Source organism: Oryzias latipes, chromosome 18, assembly GCF_002234675.1.
Source record: "Oryzias latipes chromosome 18, ASM223467v1".
NCBI lineage: Eukaryota > Metazoa > Chordata > Actinopteri > Beloniformes > Adrianichthyidae > Oryzias > Oryzias latipes.
In genome coordinates this window covers 29,744,419-29,763,225 of record NC_019876.2, presented here as the reverse complement: position 1 = coordinate 29,763,225, position 18,807 = coordinate 29,744,419, and the positions used below count along the sequence as shown (strand labels likewise).

The window sequence follows — 18,807 nt, the reverse complement described above, 5'->3', positions numbered from 1 at the left end:
GATTCGTCCATCGTCTTTACAGTCTAAGGTGAGGTGAACCAGCGCCACGCCTCGCTCGTCTGCGAGCCCAGGCGGCTGCAAGCGGGCGTGGGAAGAGACGCCTGGGATGACGGCGGACGCTGAGCTGCAGTCAGACTGAACGAGAACAGGAAGTTGGGGTTGTCCTAAACATTCAATTGAACTTTAAATATTTTTCCACATCCAAAGAATCCAAAGGGAACATTCTTAGAACATTCTAGACACTGGATGGTCACATGACTTCATTCTAAGTCTGTCCACACATTGGACTGGAATGATGGACTGATCCGTGTTTGATGATGTCATCACATGTGTGTTGTCCGCTGAGGCACTGGTCATTTTAGAATTTACTGCCATTAAAAAAACGATGCTGTTGAAACTTTTCATGTATTGGCATAAACAACATTGTACTTTCACGCCTGGATAAAAAAACGCATCATTTTAAATTTGGGGAAAAAAGGCTCTGGGTTCTTATGGGTTAAGTGTTGCAAAAACAACCAAAGCAACATTTTTAAATGAAATAAAGCCAATATCAGCAATAAACCGGTTACAAATAAGTATCTTTGATCCTTTCATTTGTAATGGCTTTCCAGTCTGGTGTTTTCTAATGCCCCCCCCCCCCCCAATATAAACTGTTCTGTAATGTTAAGTTAGCTTTTTAGCTTAGGAATCCATTTATTTGTAGCTTTTTGCTTTGGCCAAAGCTGAAAATCGAGGCGCTCTCTCCACAGACCACAGGTCCTGTTTGGAACATTATCTGTCTTGTATGAGTGGATGAGTGATTTATTGCAGGGGGCCGTGGGGGGGCTCTTCTCTGTAACCATACTAATGCGTGGGGTCCATTCACTGCTGCCGCTCACAGGAAATACCTCATTTAACGCTCCGGCGAGCCGAAGTTCTCTGAATTGTCAAAAAATAATCGTGCAGGGATAATTTCATCCTTGAGGTGGTAAAGCCTGTTTCTACCATAGCGGTGATTCTGTTTGCCTTTGGGGGAAGCTTCTTAAAACTCCTTAAGGCTGGAACAACGGTGACTTCATTCTTTTTGCTCTGAGCTTGTTTTTGCATTTAACTAACATCATCAGGGAGTTTATCTGATAATAAGGCCGTTAGATGAGACCATGACGTTCCAGGAAGCCATGGTCTTTGTGTCATTCTTAAACGCTCGTATGCAGAATCCGTGGTCGTGGTGGGTTTGAAATGCTTCTGCAACAGAACCTTTACTGAAAGCAGAAAAAGCTGAAATTCCAAGTATTTCTAAAAATGTTATAGATTCATGTCTTCTCATCTCACCCATTAGGGTGTAAAAAGTTGAGTTTTTATCTTAAGGATTGAATTAATCCTTCACTCTAAAGAAAACAGCAAAGTCCTCATGTTAAGAAAAAGGTTAACTTCCTCCTGTTTGACGACCCCACTTTGTTTTTTATCCATATTTAAAGAAGTAGCTTTCAGTTTCAATGGATGCAACAGTTTTTACCAAGCTGAAGGCCCACAGGTGTCACACAGCTGCTACATACGTTTTCCACGTATGAAATGTCAGTCTTCCATGATCCATACGTGATCTAAGTCATTCTTACGTGTTTCCTGTGTTTGTCGATGTGCTCACATGTCCGTTGAGGGTTTCAGCCGACGAGTCTTTACATGGATTCAGTTTTCAGCTGTTCAGAGTTTCTGGCCAGTTGAAAATTATTCAGTTTATGCGTATTTGACATAGTTTATACGCAATTATTACATACATTTTTGCGAGATCCATCCACTAATGTGTGTCTTTCCAGGAGCGTTCCACGTTTGTCTAACAGACTTATTGTGACAGATCACGTTCAGATGACATCATTGATGCATGAATCACTGATGAATTACAGATAAACATCACAATAATCACACGCTTCATGTTCTACGTTGGTTTACGTGTTCTTAGCGTGTTTATTTCTACTTCTTCTGTGGTTTTTAACGTGGTTCATTCCTGATACATCTGTGAACATTTCACCTAAAGACCACAACTTTCTCACTTTTTCCACATAGATTCACGTCTGACCAGCTTACTTCCGTGTTATATGCACTAAACATACGTAGCGGCTGTGGAACACGACCTTTAGGTTGGAAGTCCTCAGAATTTTCTCTGTTGTCCCACATAAGAAAACATCTTTTACAATGCTTTGCATTTTGTTCACCTGCTGTTGCATAACAGATGAATGGCTGATATTGTCATTATTATTGTATTGATCAATATCTGATCATTACATGACAGTGAAAAGGTTTCAGGTCTGTTCTTTCAGACCATCATCTCTGAGTTTCTGCAAAGTTTCGTTCTTAGGAACTCAGAATCTTGTATTTATTTGCTGTTGCAGCCAGAAATAACTAATCCTAACTGGAAATGCTAACTTAGTGAAGTGACATGAAAGAAGGTTCAGCGATCATCTACAATTCCTGTAAGATTCAAAGAAAAAGCTGATGCTGTTCAGACAGTTAGCTCAGACGTGCTGCTTTCTTCTCTCCGTGTTTCTGTCAGTGATGTGCTGCAGCTTAAACTAACATCTCAAAGGTTTACAGACATACCTACATCACTGATTCTAACGCTTTTTCCTGCAGAATCACTGTTTCTACCACGGCCATGTGAGGGGACATCCCCATTCCTGGGTGGGAATCAGCACATGTTCAGGATTCAGGTAAAGATTTAACACAGTTCTTCTTTAAATATGTGTTTGCAAAAATAGTACTATTACTAACTAGTACTGTGGGGAAAAACAGTGAAATGTAACCATGGTGAACAATAAAGATTATTGTTTTTAATTGGGACGACTAGCAGGATTTATAAGAAAAAACATTTTTTTTTCTACGTTTACATTAAATAAAATATAAGATATGATCACTTTAAACAGTTTCTAAAAACTAATTCACTATGAATTCAGATTGAGGCTTTCTTCAGAGCTTCATGCGTACACCGGCAGCTTGAATGTCGTTTGTTACCCGACCTTGACGACTGAACATTTATGTTGAATCCAGACAGCTGATAACTGTGTTTAGTGAGATGAAATCTGCTTCACCTTGAATCCGACCACAAAGCAGCCGTCTGTGCTGCAGCAAACACAACAGCCTGAAAGGATTCCATTTATTTCTCTAAAGGAGCTGTGATGCATCCATTCACACACTCTGACTCCAGGGGGACAGCTGGGTCTGTGCTGGAAGGCATCACTCACGCCGTTTTCCTCTCCATGAATCAGGTTTTCTTGGCTTAACAGTGTCACCAAACAGGATCTATTCAATTGTAATTCAGTTGTTTTGGCATGAGAGCCGCTAACGGTTGTTATGAGAAAAGACAGAGCTGATAAAGGAGGAGAACTGAAAGCTGGTCTACATTCCAAACCTTTTATTGTTTCCTACAGCAGAAAGAGGGTTCATAAAACATTTTCCAGGAGAGCATTTTATAGAGTAATCCTCATTTCCTGAGAAGACTTGAGAACATTTTATAGTTTCTTTTTGAATACTTGTGCACAGATTGCTGACATGCTCCAGGAATAAAATGATCTAGAAAAGAGAGCCTGGATTTCCAGGAGTCACACTTCTGATCCATGAAAAGGATCACAAAAGGATCACGGGTTTGATTAGTAATGTTGGTGTCAATCAGATAAAATCAAGATGTCTGCTTATAAAGTCTTCTGTTTACGACAACATAGAAGTTTGCATTTCAGGCATAGCGTCTGCCAGCTCTGCTATAGTTTATCTGTAAGACATTCCACCGTGTGACTCTGTCAACGTCTTCTTCCCAACTAAAGGAAAAGAAAAGAAAGACACAACTGTTGGACGAAAAAATATTTAACCCTTCATCAATCATTAAAAAACACATGGAGTTAGAAACCTTTAAAAAAAATACAGGTTTAAAGATGAATTTTATTAGTACATTGACTGACATTTAAGACGCCGGACTCCGGTGGCAGCCCCAGCTGGGGAGATTCAGAGAGGGGCCCCGGCGCCGTTGGAAAGGTGAAAGGTCGGCCGATTTACATAACTGTCACACAATACATCAAACGTGCATGAACCGTGTGATTATTGTGATGTTTATCTGTAATTCATTCATCAAATCTAGCCACAGGGGTTGCAAGCCAGTTGCCTCTGTGCCGGTCCCAAGCCCGGATAAATAGAGAGGGTTGCGTCAGGAAGGGCATCCGGCGTAAAAATTGCCAAAATAACCATGCGAATCATCCACAACACTTTGGACATACCGGATCGGTCGAGGCCCGGGTTAACAACGACCGCCACAGATGCTGTTAACCTACAGGGTGTCGGTGGAAATTTGACTACTGTTGGTGGAAGAAAGAGGGGAGGCAGAAGGGTCCGTGGCCAGAGAGAGAAGGGAAAAGGCAGGAACATAGGTTTGAGAATAGGGACTCTTAACGTTGGCACAATGACAGGGAAAGGCAGAGAGCTGGCAGACATGATGGAGAGAAGGAAGGTAGATGTACTGTGTGTGCAGGAGACAAGGTGGAAGGGCAGCAAGGCACGTAGTATTGGAGGAGGATACAAACTGTTCTATCATGGTGTTGATAGGAAGAGAAACGGGGTAGGAGTGATTCTGAAGGGGGAGTTTGTAAACAGGGTTCTAGAGGTGAAAAGAGTCTCAGACAGGATGATGAGCCTAAAGTTAGAAATTGAAGGGGTGATGGTGAATGTAGTCAGTGGGTATGCGCCACAGGTTGGCTGTGAGTTAGAAGTGAAGGAGAGATTCTGGAGTGAGTTGGATGAGGTCATAGAGAGTTTTCCCAGAGGAGAGAGAGTTGTTATTGGAGCAGACTTTAATGGGCATGTTGGTGAGGGCAACAGAGGTGATGAGGAGGTGATGGGCAGGTTTGGAGTGAAGGAAAGGAATCTGGAGGGACAGATGGTGGTGGACTTTGTGAAGAGGATGGAAATGGCGGTAGTCAACACTTACTTCCAGAAGAGAGAGGAACATAGAGTGACATACAGAAGTGGAGGTAGGAGTACCCAGGTGGACTACATCCTATGTAGACGAGGTCATTTGAGAGAGATTAATGACTGCAAAGTGGTGGTGGGAGAGAGTGTAGCCAGACAGCACCGCATGGTGGTGTGTAAGATGACTCTGGAGGTCAGGAAGAAGAAGAGAGGGAAAACAGAAAAGAAGACCAAGTGGTGGAAGCTGCAGAATGAAGAAACTTGTGAGGAATTTAGGCAGAAGTTGAGGCAGGTCCTGGGTGGTCAGGATGAGCTTCCAGATGACTGGGAAACTACAGCAGAGATTATCAGGGAAACAGGTAGGAAAGTGCTAGGTGTGTCATCTGGAAAGAGGAAAAACGGTAAAGAGACTTGGTGGTGGAATGAGGAAGTACAGGAATGCGTCCAGAGGAAGAGGTTGGCTAAAAGGAAGTGGGATGTAGAAAGGACTGAGGAAGATAGACAGGAGTACAAGGAAGCGCAGCGTAGAGTGAAGAGAGAGGTGGCAAAGGCCAAACAGAAAGCTTACGATGAGCTTTATGACAGGTTAGACACAAAGGAAGGAGAGAAGGACTTGTACAGGCTAGCCAGACAGAGAGACAGAGATGGGAAGGACGTGCAACAGGTAAGGGTGATTAAGGACAGAGATGGAAAGGTGCTAACAACCCAGGAGAGTGTACAGAAAAGATGGAAGGAGTATTTTGAGGAGCTGATGAACGTGGAAAATGACAGGGAAAGAAGGGAGGAAGATGTGGTTGTTGTGGAGCAGGAAGTAGCAGAGATTGGAAAGGATGAGGTTAGGAAGGCTCTGAAAAGGATGAAGAGCGGAAAGGCCGTTGGTCCTGATGACCTACCTGTGGAGGTATGGAAGTGCTTAGGAGAGACAGCAGTGGAATTTCTAACGAGGTTGTTCAATAGGATTTTAGAGAGTGAGAAGATGCCTGAGGAATGGAGGAGAAGCGTTCTGGTTCCGATCTTTAAGAACAAGGGTGACACGCAGAACTGCAGCAACTATAGAGGAATAAAGTTGATGAGCCACACAATGAAGCTGTGGGAAAGAGTAGTGGAAGCCAGGCTTAGGAAGAAGGTGGAGATCTGTGAGCAGCAGTATGGTTTCATGCCCCGTAAGAGCACCACTGATGCCATTTTTGCTTTGAGAATGTTGATGGAAAAGTACAGAGAAGGTCAGAAGGAGCTGCATTGTGTGTTCGTAGATTTAGAGAAGGCGTATGACAGGGTGCCGAGGGAGGAGCTGTGGTACTGTATGAGGTCGTCTGGAGTGGCAGAGAAGTATGTCAGAGTAGTTCAGGACATGTATGAGAGAAGTATGACGGTGGTGAGATGTGCTGTAGGTAAGACAGAGGAGTTCAAGGTGGAGGTGGGACTACACCAAGGATCAGCTTTGAGTCCTTTTTTGTTTGCTATGCTGATGGACAGGCTGACAGACGAGGTAAGACAAGAATCTCCCTGGACAATGATGTTTGCGGATGACATTGTAATTTGCAGTGAGAGTAGAGAGCAGGTGGAGGAACAGCTAGAGAGGTGGAGGTTTGCTCTGGAAAGAAGAGGCATGAAGGTCAGTCGTAGTAAGACAGAATACATGTGTCTGAACGAGAGGGATCAAGGTAGAAGCGTTAGGTTACAGGGGGCTGAGGTGAAGAAGGTGCAGGAGTTTAAGTACTTGGGGTCAACAGTTCAGTGTGATGGGGAGTGTGGAAAAGAGGTGAAGAGGCGAGTGCAGGCAGGTTGGAGCGGGTGGAGGAAAGTGTCAGGAGTGTTGTGTGACAGAAGAGTGTCAGCAAGACTCAAAGGAAAGGTGTACAAGACAGTGGTGAGACCAGCTCTGCTCTATGGGTTAGAGACGGTAGCAGTGAGACAGAGACAAGAGGCTGAGATGGAGGTAGCGGAGATGAAGATGTTGAGGTTCTCCTTAGGAGTGACCAGGTTAGACAGGATAAGGAACGAGTACATCAGAGGGACGGCTCATGTTGCCTGTGTTAGCGACAAAGTCAGAGAAGCCAGACTGAGATGGTTTGGACATGTTCAGAGGAGGGATAGTGGATATATTGGTAGAAGGATGTTGGAGATGGAGCTGCCTGGCCGGAGGGCAAGAGGACGGCCAAAGAGGAGATACATGGATGTCTTAACAGAGGACATGAAGTTGGCTAATGTTAGGGTAGAAGATGTTCATGATAGAGTGAGGTGGAAAAGGATGATTCGCTGTGGCGACCCCTGATGGGAAAAGCCGAAAGAGAAAGAAAGAAGATCTGTAATTCATCAGAGATTCATGCATCAATGATGTCATCTGAACGTGATCTGTGCACCGTATACGTGATCTAAAAGTTACACATCAGTGGTTCATTCATGAAAAGTCTGTTAGATCAGTGGTCTCCAAACCACCGGGCCGCAGACCGGTACCGGTCCGTGGATCAACCGTTACCGGGCCGCAGAAGAAATAATTAATTATGACTGGTTCTTTTATTTTTTTCTTTTAAGTTTTGACAATCTTTAATTTTAAAAGATATTTTAGTTTGAAAAATAACCGGATTCTGGGCGGACGCCCCGGGAAAGATCCAGGACAGGCTGGAGAGACGCGCCTCTCACCCAGTACAGGAATGTCTGTGGAGGTGGAAGTCTGGACATCTCTTTTTAAAAAGCTTCCCCCACAACCCGCTCCTGGATGAGTGGAAGAAGATGGATGGATGGATGGACAGTTGGATGGATGATGGATGATTGATGGATGGATGGATGATGATGGATGGATGGATGATGGATGAATGGATGGATGGATGGACAGTTGGATGGATGGATGGATGGATGGATGGATGATGGATGGATGATGGATGGATGGATGATGGATGGATGATGGATGGATGGATGATGGATCGATGGATGATGGATGGATGGATGGATGGATGGATGGATGGATGGATGATGGATGGATGGATGGATGGATGGATGATGGATGGATGGATGGATGGATGGACAGTTGGATGGATGGATGGATGGATGATGGATTATGGATGGATGGATGATGGATGGATGGATGATGGATGATGGATGGATGTATGATGGATGGATGGATGGACAGTTGGATGGATGGATGGATGGATGATGGATGGATGGATGATGGATGGATGATGGATGGATGTATGATGGATGGATGATGGATGTATGATGGATGGATGGATGGACAGTTGGATGGATGGATGGATGTATGATGGATGGATGGATGGATGGATGTATGATGGATGGATGGATGGATGATGGATGGATGGATGGATGGATCGTTGGATGGGTGGATGGATGATGGATGGATGGGTGGATGGATGGATGGATGTATGATGGATGGATGGATGGATTGTTGGATGGGTGGATGGATGATGGATGGGTGGATGGATGGATGGATGTATGATGGATGGATGGATGGATGGATGGATGTATGATGGATGGATGGATGGATTGTTGGATGGGTGGATGGATGATGGATGGGTGGATGGATGGATGGATGTATGATGGATGGATGGATGGATGGATGGATGGATGGATGGATGGGTGGACGGATGGATGGGTGGGTGGATGGATGATGGATGGATGGATGGGTGGACGGATGGATGTATGATGGATGGATGTATGATGGATGGATGATGGATGGATGGATGGATGGGTGGATGGATGGATTCTCTCAACTACAGCTTTGATCATTTTAGCTGTAAAGTTTGGTCATGGGAAGGAAAATGACATCATTTGAACGATCATTTATTCTGAATAAAGTTGGTTTTGATAGTCAACAGGAATCTGTATACTAGATACACGGATACATAAGTGCCGTTAGCTGAGACAGCTCTATGACTAGATACGGATACAGGCAGCTGTGACAGCTCTACAGAGAACCACAGTTATCCATCACAGGCACAGACCCAAGAACCAGACACAGCCTCAACACTGCGTTGCTCTTTTCCAAACATTTCTGTATTTCAGAAACCTTTTCTGAGATAAATGACTGACTGTCATCTTGGCCTAATCCTCTCTACAGGGGGCTGATATCCTTGAATTCTAGTGACACGTTCTACCTGGAGCCATTGAGCGATGAGGCCTCTGTCCGGCATTCACTGCGGAGTACTAAACACCTGCCAATAACAGGTGGAAGCTGTGCCCACCCCCATCACACCTCAGCTTTCAACCTCAGCTCAGACTGGTTCCCATCCCACCATTCCAGGGTGAGTTCTCCAGATGTTCCTGATCTCACAAGTTTCTCTTCGCAGGAACAGAACATTTGAGAATTCTGAAGTTCATTAACATTTATGAGCAACTGCAGACATTAAAGCCCAAATGTATGTTGAGTTAAACATTTAAATCAAAACCCCAAAAGTGTATGTGTGGTCTTTTCCCCCCACATCAACTGGGACCTAAGTCACACATGCAGGTATCGTCCTTCATCAAACAGACAGACATGAATCAGACGATCTCTGTTAGTTATGCCTTTCTAGAGTCAAACATGCAGCATTGATGTGTGGGAAACATCCGTTTGATTCCACATGGTCTGGCATGTGAAACTCAGGATTGGTTTGGTTTTAGTTCTGGTTTTTTGGTTCATTTTCTGTGTTTTTGTCTCAGTCACGTCAGCTTCAGGTTACGTCTTCATTACACTCCGCCCACTCCAGCTAAATTCCTCTGTTTGGTGTTATTGTTGCATTTTTCTCATGATGGAGGACATTTATAAAGAAAATAAAGACAAAACTTGCATTTCTAAGATCGCTGTGAATTGAACTTGATTGATAAGGACAGATATAAAAACATGGAAAACTACAAACATAACACTTTTCATAATCATAACGCTTTTAGCTGTAGCTAGTCTGCAGCATTTGTCTTTAGCTGGATTTATTTGTTTTTACAATTACAAAAATATGTGAAATGAAAATAAAATACCACAAATCCAACAAAACAACAGTCGTTGTTAAATTGACATAAACCAGTTTCAAAGTCACTGGAAGACATCAGAAGGATAAAAAACACTCAGCCTGTTAAAACAGGCGGGCAGCACGGCTGCTGATACAGCCAAGACTTTGGGTTTTAAAGAAACTGAGGCTGTGTCCAAATTCCCACCTAACCCCTAACTACCAATAAACTACCCACTCCCCACAAAACTACCCACACTTGACATAATCAATTTCACTATATTCGCCAAGCTAGCTTCTGGGAATGTCTAAGGCACTGGATTCTGGAATTTCAGCCTGAAACTGGACACAGACTTCAAAGCAGTGGGACGTGACTTCCAAAGTCCTGCACCTTTGCCCAACAGGGCAGTCTGAGCAAATCTATCCAATCACCAGACTGCTGTGGTTGGTTTGCTGCCAGCCTCTAAAGTACAGAGGAAAGGGTTAAGAGGTGCCGGTGCCACTTCATTGAGGCACTTAAAGATCATGTTACAGATCTAAACACAATCATCAGGACTCTCCTGAACAAAAAAATGCAGTTTGAAAAGGTTTTCTGTTATTCTGCCCAAACTTTTCCTGGCCTGAGCTGGAATCTGGATCTAAACTGTACGGCTGGTTAGCTCTGATATCACTCGCTTTTTCTGTTGCACCGCTAATGTGAGGTTGGGGCTGTCAGGGGCTGTAAGCTAGCGGGAGAGAGTGATAACAAGGGAAAGATGGGAAGTGAGGGCAGGCTTACTTCCACATGACTACAGCCCCGCCTACAACTACAGGGTGAATTTCTGATGAATTTCTGCTGTTCTGCAGAAACTATGTCCTAGCAGACAGGTTTTTGACTAATAATCCAAATTACAAACCAGTGGGAACGCTTTGAAAATAGTCAGAAGATCCTCAGAGTGGGACTTAAAGTTGAGCACCCTCACCATTTATAAATGGCTTGTATGGGATGAATAAATATACTAACAGTGTTCTTATTGACGGGTTATTGAGTGTATTAGGATCTTTTGTAAGTTATGGAAAAGTGTTGAATCTAACGAGGGTTTTGAGCGGGAAATGTTGGAGAACAGACGGTTGTTGAGAGTATGTTCTTGTTGCCATCGTTCCTAGCGCTGCTCATGCAGACTCTGCTGGTTTATGAATCCCGGTGCTGATGTTGGTGTCGTCAGCGGTAACCACAGAAGGACCGCCCCCTTAGCTGTGCTCAGGATGTTTCAGCTCGTCTGTGTTCAGAGCCTCATAACGGCCGGCCGTCGTCTTGTTAACGGTTTTTTTCTCTCCCACACCAGGTCAAGAGAAACACCTGGGGTACGACAAAGTACACAGAGCTGTACATCGTGGCAGACAATGAAATGGTGAGAGAACTCTCTTCCCTCTCACTCACGCCACACGGTGAGCTGAAGGAGAAATCTGTAGAATGACACAGTAGGATTGAGACAATGATCCATTGAAGGGAGTCGAGGACTTCTCCACTGACAGCTTTGAGCAGAAATGATGGTGAGGAGAGAAGTCAGAAGCATTTGTCTGATTAATAGAACATTCACCAAAAGGAGAATAAAGCAAAAATGCTCCGACCTTCTTTACAATCAGGAAAATGTTCAATATGGAAGACAAATGTGTAAACATGTAAACTTATTCAACATCAATCATTTTCATCAAAGGAACAAATAAATGAAAAATGATCAGGATTTTAGCTGAAATGCATTAGATATTAATTATTTTATGTTCTCTTTTTACTCATATGATATTTTCTATTCACATTTACTGATTTATATCCGTCTGTTAAGGTTTATTTATTTACCTATCTAGTTATTTTTATCTGTTTTCTTCCTTTTCCATTCTAGTTGTTTTCCTCACAGGGATCCTCCACATTGGATCATTATAGTGAATCATGTTATGCTATACCATAGCGTGCATGTGTGTGTGTGTGGGGGGGGGGGGGGGGGGGGGGGGCATTGTATGGGTTTCATACAAAGTATTTGTGTCATGTCTTGTCTTTTGTTTTGAAAATGTCATTATGTTTTGATGTAAAGCACTTTGAATAGCACGAGTGGGGAAAGTGTCATACAAATAAAGTTTGATTTGAATAATGTAGTCGACCTCCGTCATATTCCTGTTACGTCATTGAGTCCCGGTAGGTAAAGTTTGGTTATTTCTGCACAACAGGAAATGATCAATATCTATCTTTAAGCTTGTCATGTTTAGAAAACAATACATTCATTTTACGGTGTTTGATCTGAATACAGGATAAATTCTGTTCTGTTGTTTTAATTTGTAAAACCACTGCAGTGCTTCTCATCCTTCACAGGAACAGGCTTTTATTCTGAAGGCAGGAGTGATGACAGACACAGTGACATTGATACCTTGTTTTCACTGTTCTGCAGTTTAAACGGCAGAACAGGGACTATGAAAAGACCAAGACCAGGATCATGGAAATAGCTAATTATGTGGATAAGGTAAGGCTGAGGCTCTTCTTCTTTTCTGCTTCTGTCAAAAGAGAGACAATCTGAAGATCACAGGGTGATGAATGTGGATTTGACTCAGCTTTGACATAATGAAGCTCAGTTTATCTGCTTCATTAGGACACTACAGAGAGCCCATGTCTGCCATTAAATGAACTCTGCTTCTGAATTTAATCAGTGCTGGTTCTCAGTTACCTCTAGGAGGAAATCAATAAAAAACCTTTGATGTAACTGGACTGTAAAGACGGAGCTAATGACGAGGCCTTCACTGACTATAACCCATGTTCTTCATTCCCACATGCAGTTCTACCGGGCTTTGAATATCCGGGTGCCTCTAATTGGTCTGGAGGTTTGGACCGACAGAGACCAGTGCATCATCAGCAAAGAGCCAAACGCCACACTTTGGTCTTTCCTCCAGTGGAGACAGAAGCTGAAGTCTCGTAAAAAACACGACAACGCTCAGCTGCTCACGTAAGAAATGAAATGGTTATAGAGTTAAGGTGTACATGTGCCGTCACAACATGAAGGAAGTGCTTTCAATAGCCGCGGTTCTATGTGCAAAATATCTTTGATTAGACTCTCTAAAACACCGGAAACAACCAGAAGAAGAAATAGTGAGTTCCGCATATAGTGAGATGATCTTCTAAACGCGATTTTATTCTTGTGATGATTATTGCTCATCATTTTTTAATCATTGCTTTTTTTTGGGTGGAATGGGGCCGTAAAGGGTTAGGATTAGGCTAATACGTGCTAACAACAACATTTAGCCGTGGATGGACTTAAAATCCATGCAGTCAAAGCTGGAATCTGCCTCTAGGCTGAACGTAAATACGCTGGAACAACAGCAGCCTCTATTCTGTCTGGACACGCTTGGAAACATGAATTCATGGGATTGTTTACACACTTCCTCAGGACTGCAGAGCAGCATTTCTGCATTCAACAGCTCACACACCGTCCCAAAGACACCGTTCTCCACGGTTCTCCTGAGTCCAGCAGCTCGCTCACGCTGAGCGGCTGGATGGACCGCGGTCCAAAACCTCCTCCGTAACAACATCCCCCCCCCCCCCCCCCACCCCCCCACCCCGCCTGCAAACGTCAGGCTGCTCTGATCAGAGACATGTTTCGCTCAGGTGGAGCGGGCGACCGGTCCCATAACCACCGATCTCCATCAGACAGAAATGTTGATCCGGATGATCTGAATATTCTGAACGGCGTGACGTTTACATGACACATTTTTATTCTGATCCGACGTTCATTCCGATTACTTTTGTCCATGTAAACGCAGCTATTGTCATGGCAACAAGGAAAACACTGTTTTCTGGAATGGGAGCATTCATGGTAATTGGTTTATAGTTAAATACGATTCACTAGCTTCTTAGGAGGCCCAAAGCGCCTGACAGTCACAAACACATTCAGGGTGGCGGCTCATGAAGACCCCATGGTACAGTCAGCCATAGCACTCTGAGGTCATTAGCAGAGTGGAACGGCCTCATGGGACTGAGGAGGATTGACTCCCTCGGTGTCCCCCCCACAGCAGGACAGGGACAGCCGCCTGTCACTGCTCCTCTGCATGGAGATGAGCTGTGGCTGCCGCCGATTGTCCGTTAGAGACGGGACCCTGTTCAGTGTCTCCCACAGACGTCCAGCTCTGTGTCGTCTACGCCTTCCTGACTTTGTCCTAAAAGGTTGCATTTTTTCTTTTTAGTGCCCCTCCAGCCCAGGATTTTTTTAACTTCAATTGACATCTGGTAGATTGTTGTTGTGTTCAGCTGAGGCCTCATTTGCAGTCACTGAGCATCCACTGCAGATACCTGACACACAGGAAGAGATGAAAGCTCAATGTTTTCCTTCTCTCTGTGCAGGGGCGTCATCTTCAAGGGAACCACTATTGGGATGGCTCCGCTGGAGGGGATGTGCAGTCTGGAAAACTCTGGAGGCATCACTGTGGTATGAAGGGGGGCAGTCCTCCTCCTTTCCTCACTCTCTTTGATCTGAGTTGACTTTGCAGTCTCCCTCAGTCTTTTTGTCATTTCAGTTCCTCACTGGTTGTACTTTTATATCAAAGTATTTAACAACCTCCAACAGTATTCTGATCTTTTTTGGGGATTTTTTTTAAATAGGTATTACTTATTTAATCATACTTAACATTTCCAAAAATCCCCTTTGTGGGTCATGGGGTTGCTGGAGCCTATCCCAGCCATCCCAGTGCCATGGTTACGATTGTAGAGGCGGCTGTGAGGGAATGAAGGAACAAAAAAAACTGAAGTAGGATTGAACAACTTAAACGGCTTGTTAATGTTTGTTATTAATAGAAAGCTCAACAGCCTGTCAGTTAGCGGGTAAATCTGTGTTTTTCTAGGGTGGTGTATTTCTCTCCGTCACGTGACTCTGTCCTCATCTTCATACAGGCTCCACCAACCAATGCTTTAAAGATTGAATACATTTATGGTGGAAACGTTACTTTCTTTTACCTAAAGAGATACAATCTAGATATTTATAATTCATCTAGGATGATAAATAAAAATGTCTTTTCACAGATAAACTTTTTATTTTGATTTTTCTATTCAACAAAAGGACAAAACAGCTTCAAACATTCAAACCTGCTTTTTGGATCTTTTAGACCGTTTTGTTCTTTGTGTTTAAATAAAGTTTATTTCTCCCCGTGTTGTTGGTCAGCGCTGTGAAAACATGTTTTTAATGTTTCCTGAACACACAACCCTCCCTGTGGTTCACCTTCAGCCAATTGGAATTGACCCGACTTGGTAAAAGGAAGCCTGTGATTGGACGTCTTTGGGTTTACGTCACACATCCATAAAAAGACAGATGACGTTTACCAGAAACGGATCATTTACTTCATTTTTACCAACACAGCCTTGTTCATTTTTGTGTTTTTTAAACGATGCTGCGGTTACTTGATCACATTTTTCTGTACTGGTCTAAAAATGTTTACATCCGTAACCGATGCTGCCGTTTCTCCCAGTGCTTGATCAATTTTTGGTATGTATTTAATATCTTTTACATTCCTACCTTTGCTGTTTATTTAGCATTTTCTAGCATTTCATACATTCCAACCCGGGATGAACTGGAGGGTTAAAAACCCAAAAGCTGCTGGGATGATGCTGCAGCTGCTGCCATCGGTCCCTTCTTCTACTTTTTAAATCCAAAGGTGCTGCTAAACAACCAGGAGTTCTCACCGTATCACTGTGCCTAAAGTCCTCCAGATCTGCCAGTTCTCCCTGCTCTGCTTTCTGCTGATCAGCTGACTCTTACTGACCGAACACACCTGATCCAGGTGATCAGCAGCAAGAAGTATGTGGAGAACTGGAAAACCTGCAGAGGATATTAATAAAAAACAAGCACAGATGTGTGTAGATTTGATTTAATTATGAAAGAAGACACGACTGATGGGGGGAATATAAACTGTTGTTTGTGAAACGCCCTTAAAACTACACAAGAGGAAGAAAACAGAAGAAAACCTGGTAGATCTGGAGGACCAGGGTCGGCAGCCCTGCTATAGACCTGAGGATTGTGGACTCAGGTGCTGGTCAGGTGAACGTTCTGCCTGCTCACAGCCTGATCCACGCTGAGGGGGGGTCTCAGGGTAGACTGGGGGTCTTTGCAGTGATTCCATCTCTCAGCTGGCCTGAAAACCCCTCGTTCCCCGCTGACGTCCTGCAGATGAAGGATGTGTCTGGAAAGTGAGTGCTGCTATTTGTGCTGTGAGTCAAACCTGGATAAAGAGGAAATGCTAATATAGGAGCTGAATATGAAATGCTTAGGCTGCATATCATTTTTGCTCCTGAGTCGTATCTGAGTGGTTTTTCTTTTAGATTCATTGTGTCACTAATAGAGGACGAGCCAGTTTAGCTCGTGCTGGTTTGCGGCGCCTTCCGTCCGTGAAACCTGGGTTCGACTCCGGGCTGCTCCCTGTTCCCTTCTCTACTTATGTGCCGGTTCCAAGCCCGGTTTGAGAAGGTTGCGTCAGGAAGGGCATCCGGCGTAAAACATTGCCAAATTTACCATGCGACTTGTTCGCTGTGGCGACCCCTGATGGGAGAAGCCGAAAGTGGAAGAAGTGTCACTAATAGAGGAGCTTGTTAGATGACCGCCCTCAGAAATACTAACTGCTGTCATCATTTGTGTTTTGTTTGTGGACAATCTTTTCTCATTGTGGAAGGTGGATTACATAATGGTTGGTAGTCATTTTCCAGAGTGATGGACTCTCTCCTTAAGGACTCTTTTAAATATTGCTGATTGCTGCAGTTGTCCATCACACGATGATCCACGCGTCCTCATCCCCAGCAGACGGTGTTAGCCTGCACATGCAGCCATGCACTGGTTGGTAAAGATCTGGAGGCCGTGTCACACAGTTGCTGCGTACATTTTGCTCACTTTACACGTATGAAAGGTCAGTCATCCGTGATCTACGTCATTCATACGTGTTTCTTGCGTTCGATGTGCACAGATGTCCGTTGAGGATTTCAGCCGACGGGTCTTGATGTGAATTCGGTTTAGAGCTTTTCAGAATATTTGGTGGGTTGGTCAAGCTGGTTAAAAAGGAACAGGGAGCAGACGGTGCGAGCTTATTACTCCAATATTAATATAATTAATTATTAATATCACGCTCTCGTCTGTGTAGAATCATTTTAAAGAATATACGTCTGGTTTTTCAATGTTTAGATGGTCTGGCACCTCAGTATCTCTCTGAGATGTTACATGTGTCCACGTGGAGTCCTAAGACCTGAAGATCCAATGCTTTGAGCGGTTCCCAGGACTCGGCTGTGACTCGGGGAGACACAGTCTTTTCAGCTGCAGCTCCTGAACGTGGCAGGAGATCTCCTGTAATCCGCCTCATCCAACAGTGACGGTTGTATCTTGGCCTCGTCTCGGCCAAAAGGATGAAGTCAGAGCAGAACTAAGACTCAAAAGTCAAACGTCTTCCAGAGTAAAAACTGCTGACATGTCGACATACCATTATGTCATTAAGTCCACCTCTGTGTCCTCATGAAGAATTTCACATGAACACATTATAAAAAGAATGAAAAGCAGTGAAAGCTTGTCAAGTTCATAACTCAAATCTTAAGAATCATATCTGCAAACAAATTCCCAAAATGGATTTGATCCCTTTCTTCTCTCCGTGAGTTTGAATCCCAGCCTGTCTGGACGTTTCTTCTGTGAACTGACCTCAGTGGAGGGGAACAGGGGGGGCCACTGTCTGGATGCTGGCAGCTTGTCGAGCTTCATGCATCTATGTATGAGAACAACATCGTACTGAGCGGTCGATCGCTCTGGAGCGAGTTTAGCCTTTAATGGGCTGTCGGCCATCATGTTGGTGGGGGCAGAATCTAAATGGGGTTGGGCTAACCAGTGCAAACTCAGTCCAAGACACTTTACATTTGTGTTCTGACCTTTAGGGATCACATGGAAAATGAATGACTCATGAACATGATGGTTTGGGAAAAGCTGATAAAACCCTGAATAAAGTGCTGATGACGCGGCGGCGCTCGCTTAACTGGGAATAGAAACGTTGGCGGACAGCAGAGAGGATGTCTGTTTGCTCACACGGCTGAAATACTTCAACAAGTATGGGTTAATGCTGGGCTGGTCCCATGAATAAATGAACTCCTGACTGTGGACGGACGCTTGTCCTGCAGCATGGTCCCCGCTGGGCTTTGCAGAGTCCACAGCAGGACGGTGAAGCTTTTGCTTTCACAGGATTCTCCGCCGCTGCAGCTGCAGTTCAGTCCCACTAACTAGAGGAATGTCTGCAGAAGCGCTGCTGCCGTCCCAGAAGCTGTTCTGACATTACAAGCTGAACCCGATTGAGAGTTTGCTCACAGCTGAACCTTCTCAATCAGACCAACAGCATTTTAAGCAGGCTGTGTTCAGACGGGACACATTTGGTCCATTTAAAGTGAACCAGAGTTTGTTTCCTGTGATAATCCAGAACAAATGTTCAGTCTGAACACATCCAAATGGACTCTGGTCCAGAACCAGGAACCGCTCTCTGACCCGTCTCTGGAGGTGGTCTCAGTTCGTTTCCAATCAGACTGAGCTTCAGTTTGCTCTGAGTTTCCTCAGTCTGTGTAGGCCTGGCGCTCAGAGCGGAACAACTGGACCTAAACGGCCACCGTAGTCGGTTGTCACGTAAACGGAGCAGGAAAGAAGCAACAGACGAGTCGCAGACAAATGTGCAGCAACGATTGTGGTTTTACCAGACAGAAGAAGAGTCCAGCTGTTTATTTGTCAGAGCGTTTATTTTAACATCACTGAAAAGCTTCTTCCACGCTTTTCTGCGTCTCGTTACGCGGCACGCGCCCTCCGCCGCTGTGACATCATCCTGAAGCTACCTTGTAGTTCCTAAAACAATGACATGACACCACAATCATGAGACACAGACACTCACTGAAATGAATTCAGACTCATATGTGATCCACATCCCTTCT

The 18,807-nt window shown here is 44.2% G+C and overlaps 1 protein-coding gene across 1 annotated transcript in view; it reads left to right on the top strand.

The window, feature by feature from the left end:
• Window positions 1–18,807, top strand: part of LOC101160109 (disintegrin and metalloproteinase domain-containing protein 33-like) — a 102,934-nt gene that overhangs the window by 55,789 nt on the left and 28,338 nt on the right. The window contains exons 5-10 of the mRNA XM_023965861.1: window positions 2,608–2,684; window positions 9,002–9,185; window positions 11,189–11,254; window positions 12,284–12,355; window positions 12,666–12,832; window positions 14,224–14,308. Of these exons, the coding sequence (XP_023821629.1) occupies window positions 2,608–2,684; window positions 9,002–9,185; window positions 11,189–11,254; window positions 12,284–12,355; window positions 12,666–12,832; window positions 14,224–14,308 (651 nt within the window). The remainder of the gene's footprint in view (window positions 1–2,607; window positions 2,685–9,001; window positions 9,186–11,188; window positions 11,255–12,283; window positions 12,356–12,665; window positions 12,833–14,223; window positions 14,309–18,807) is intronic.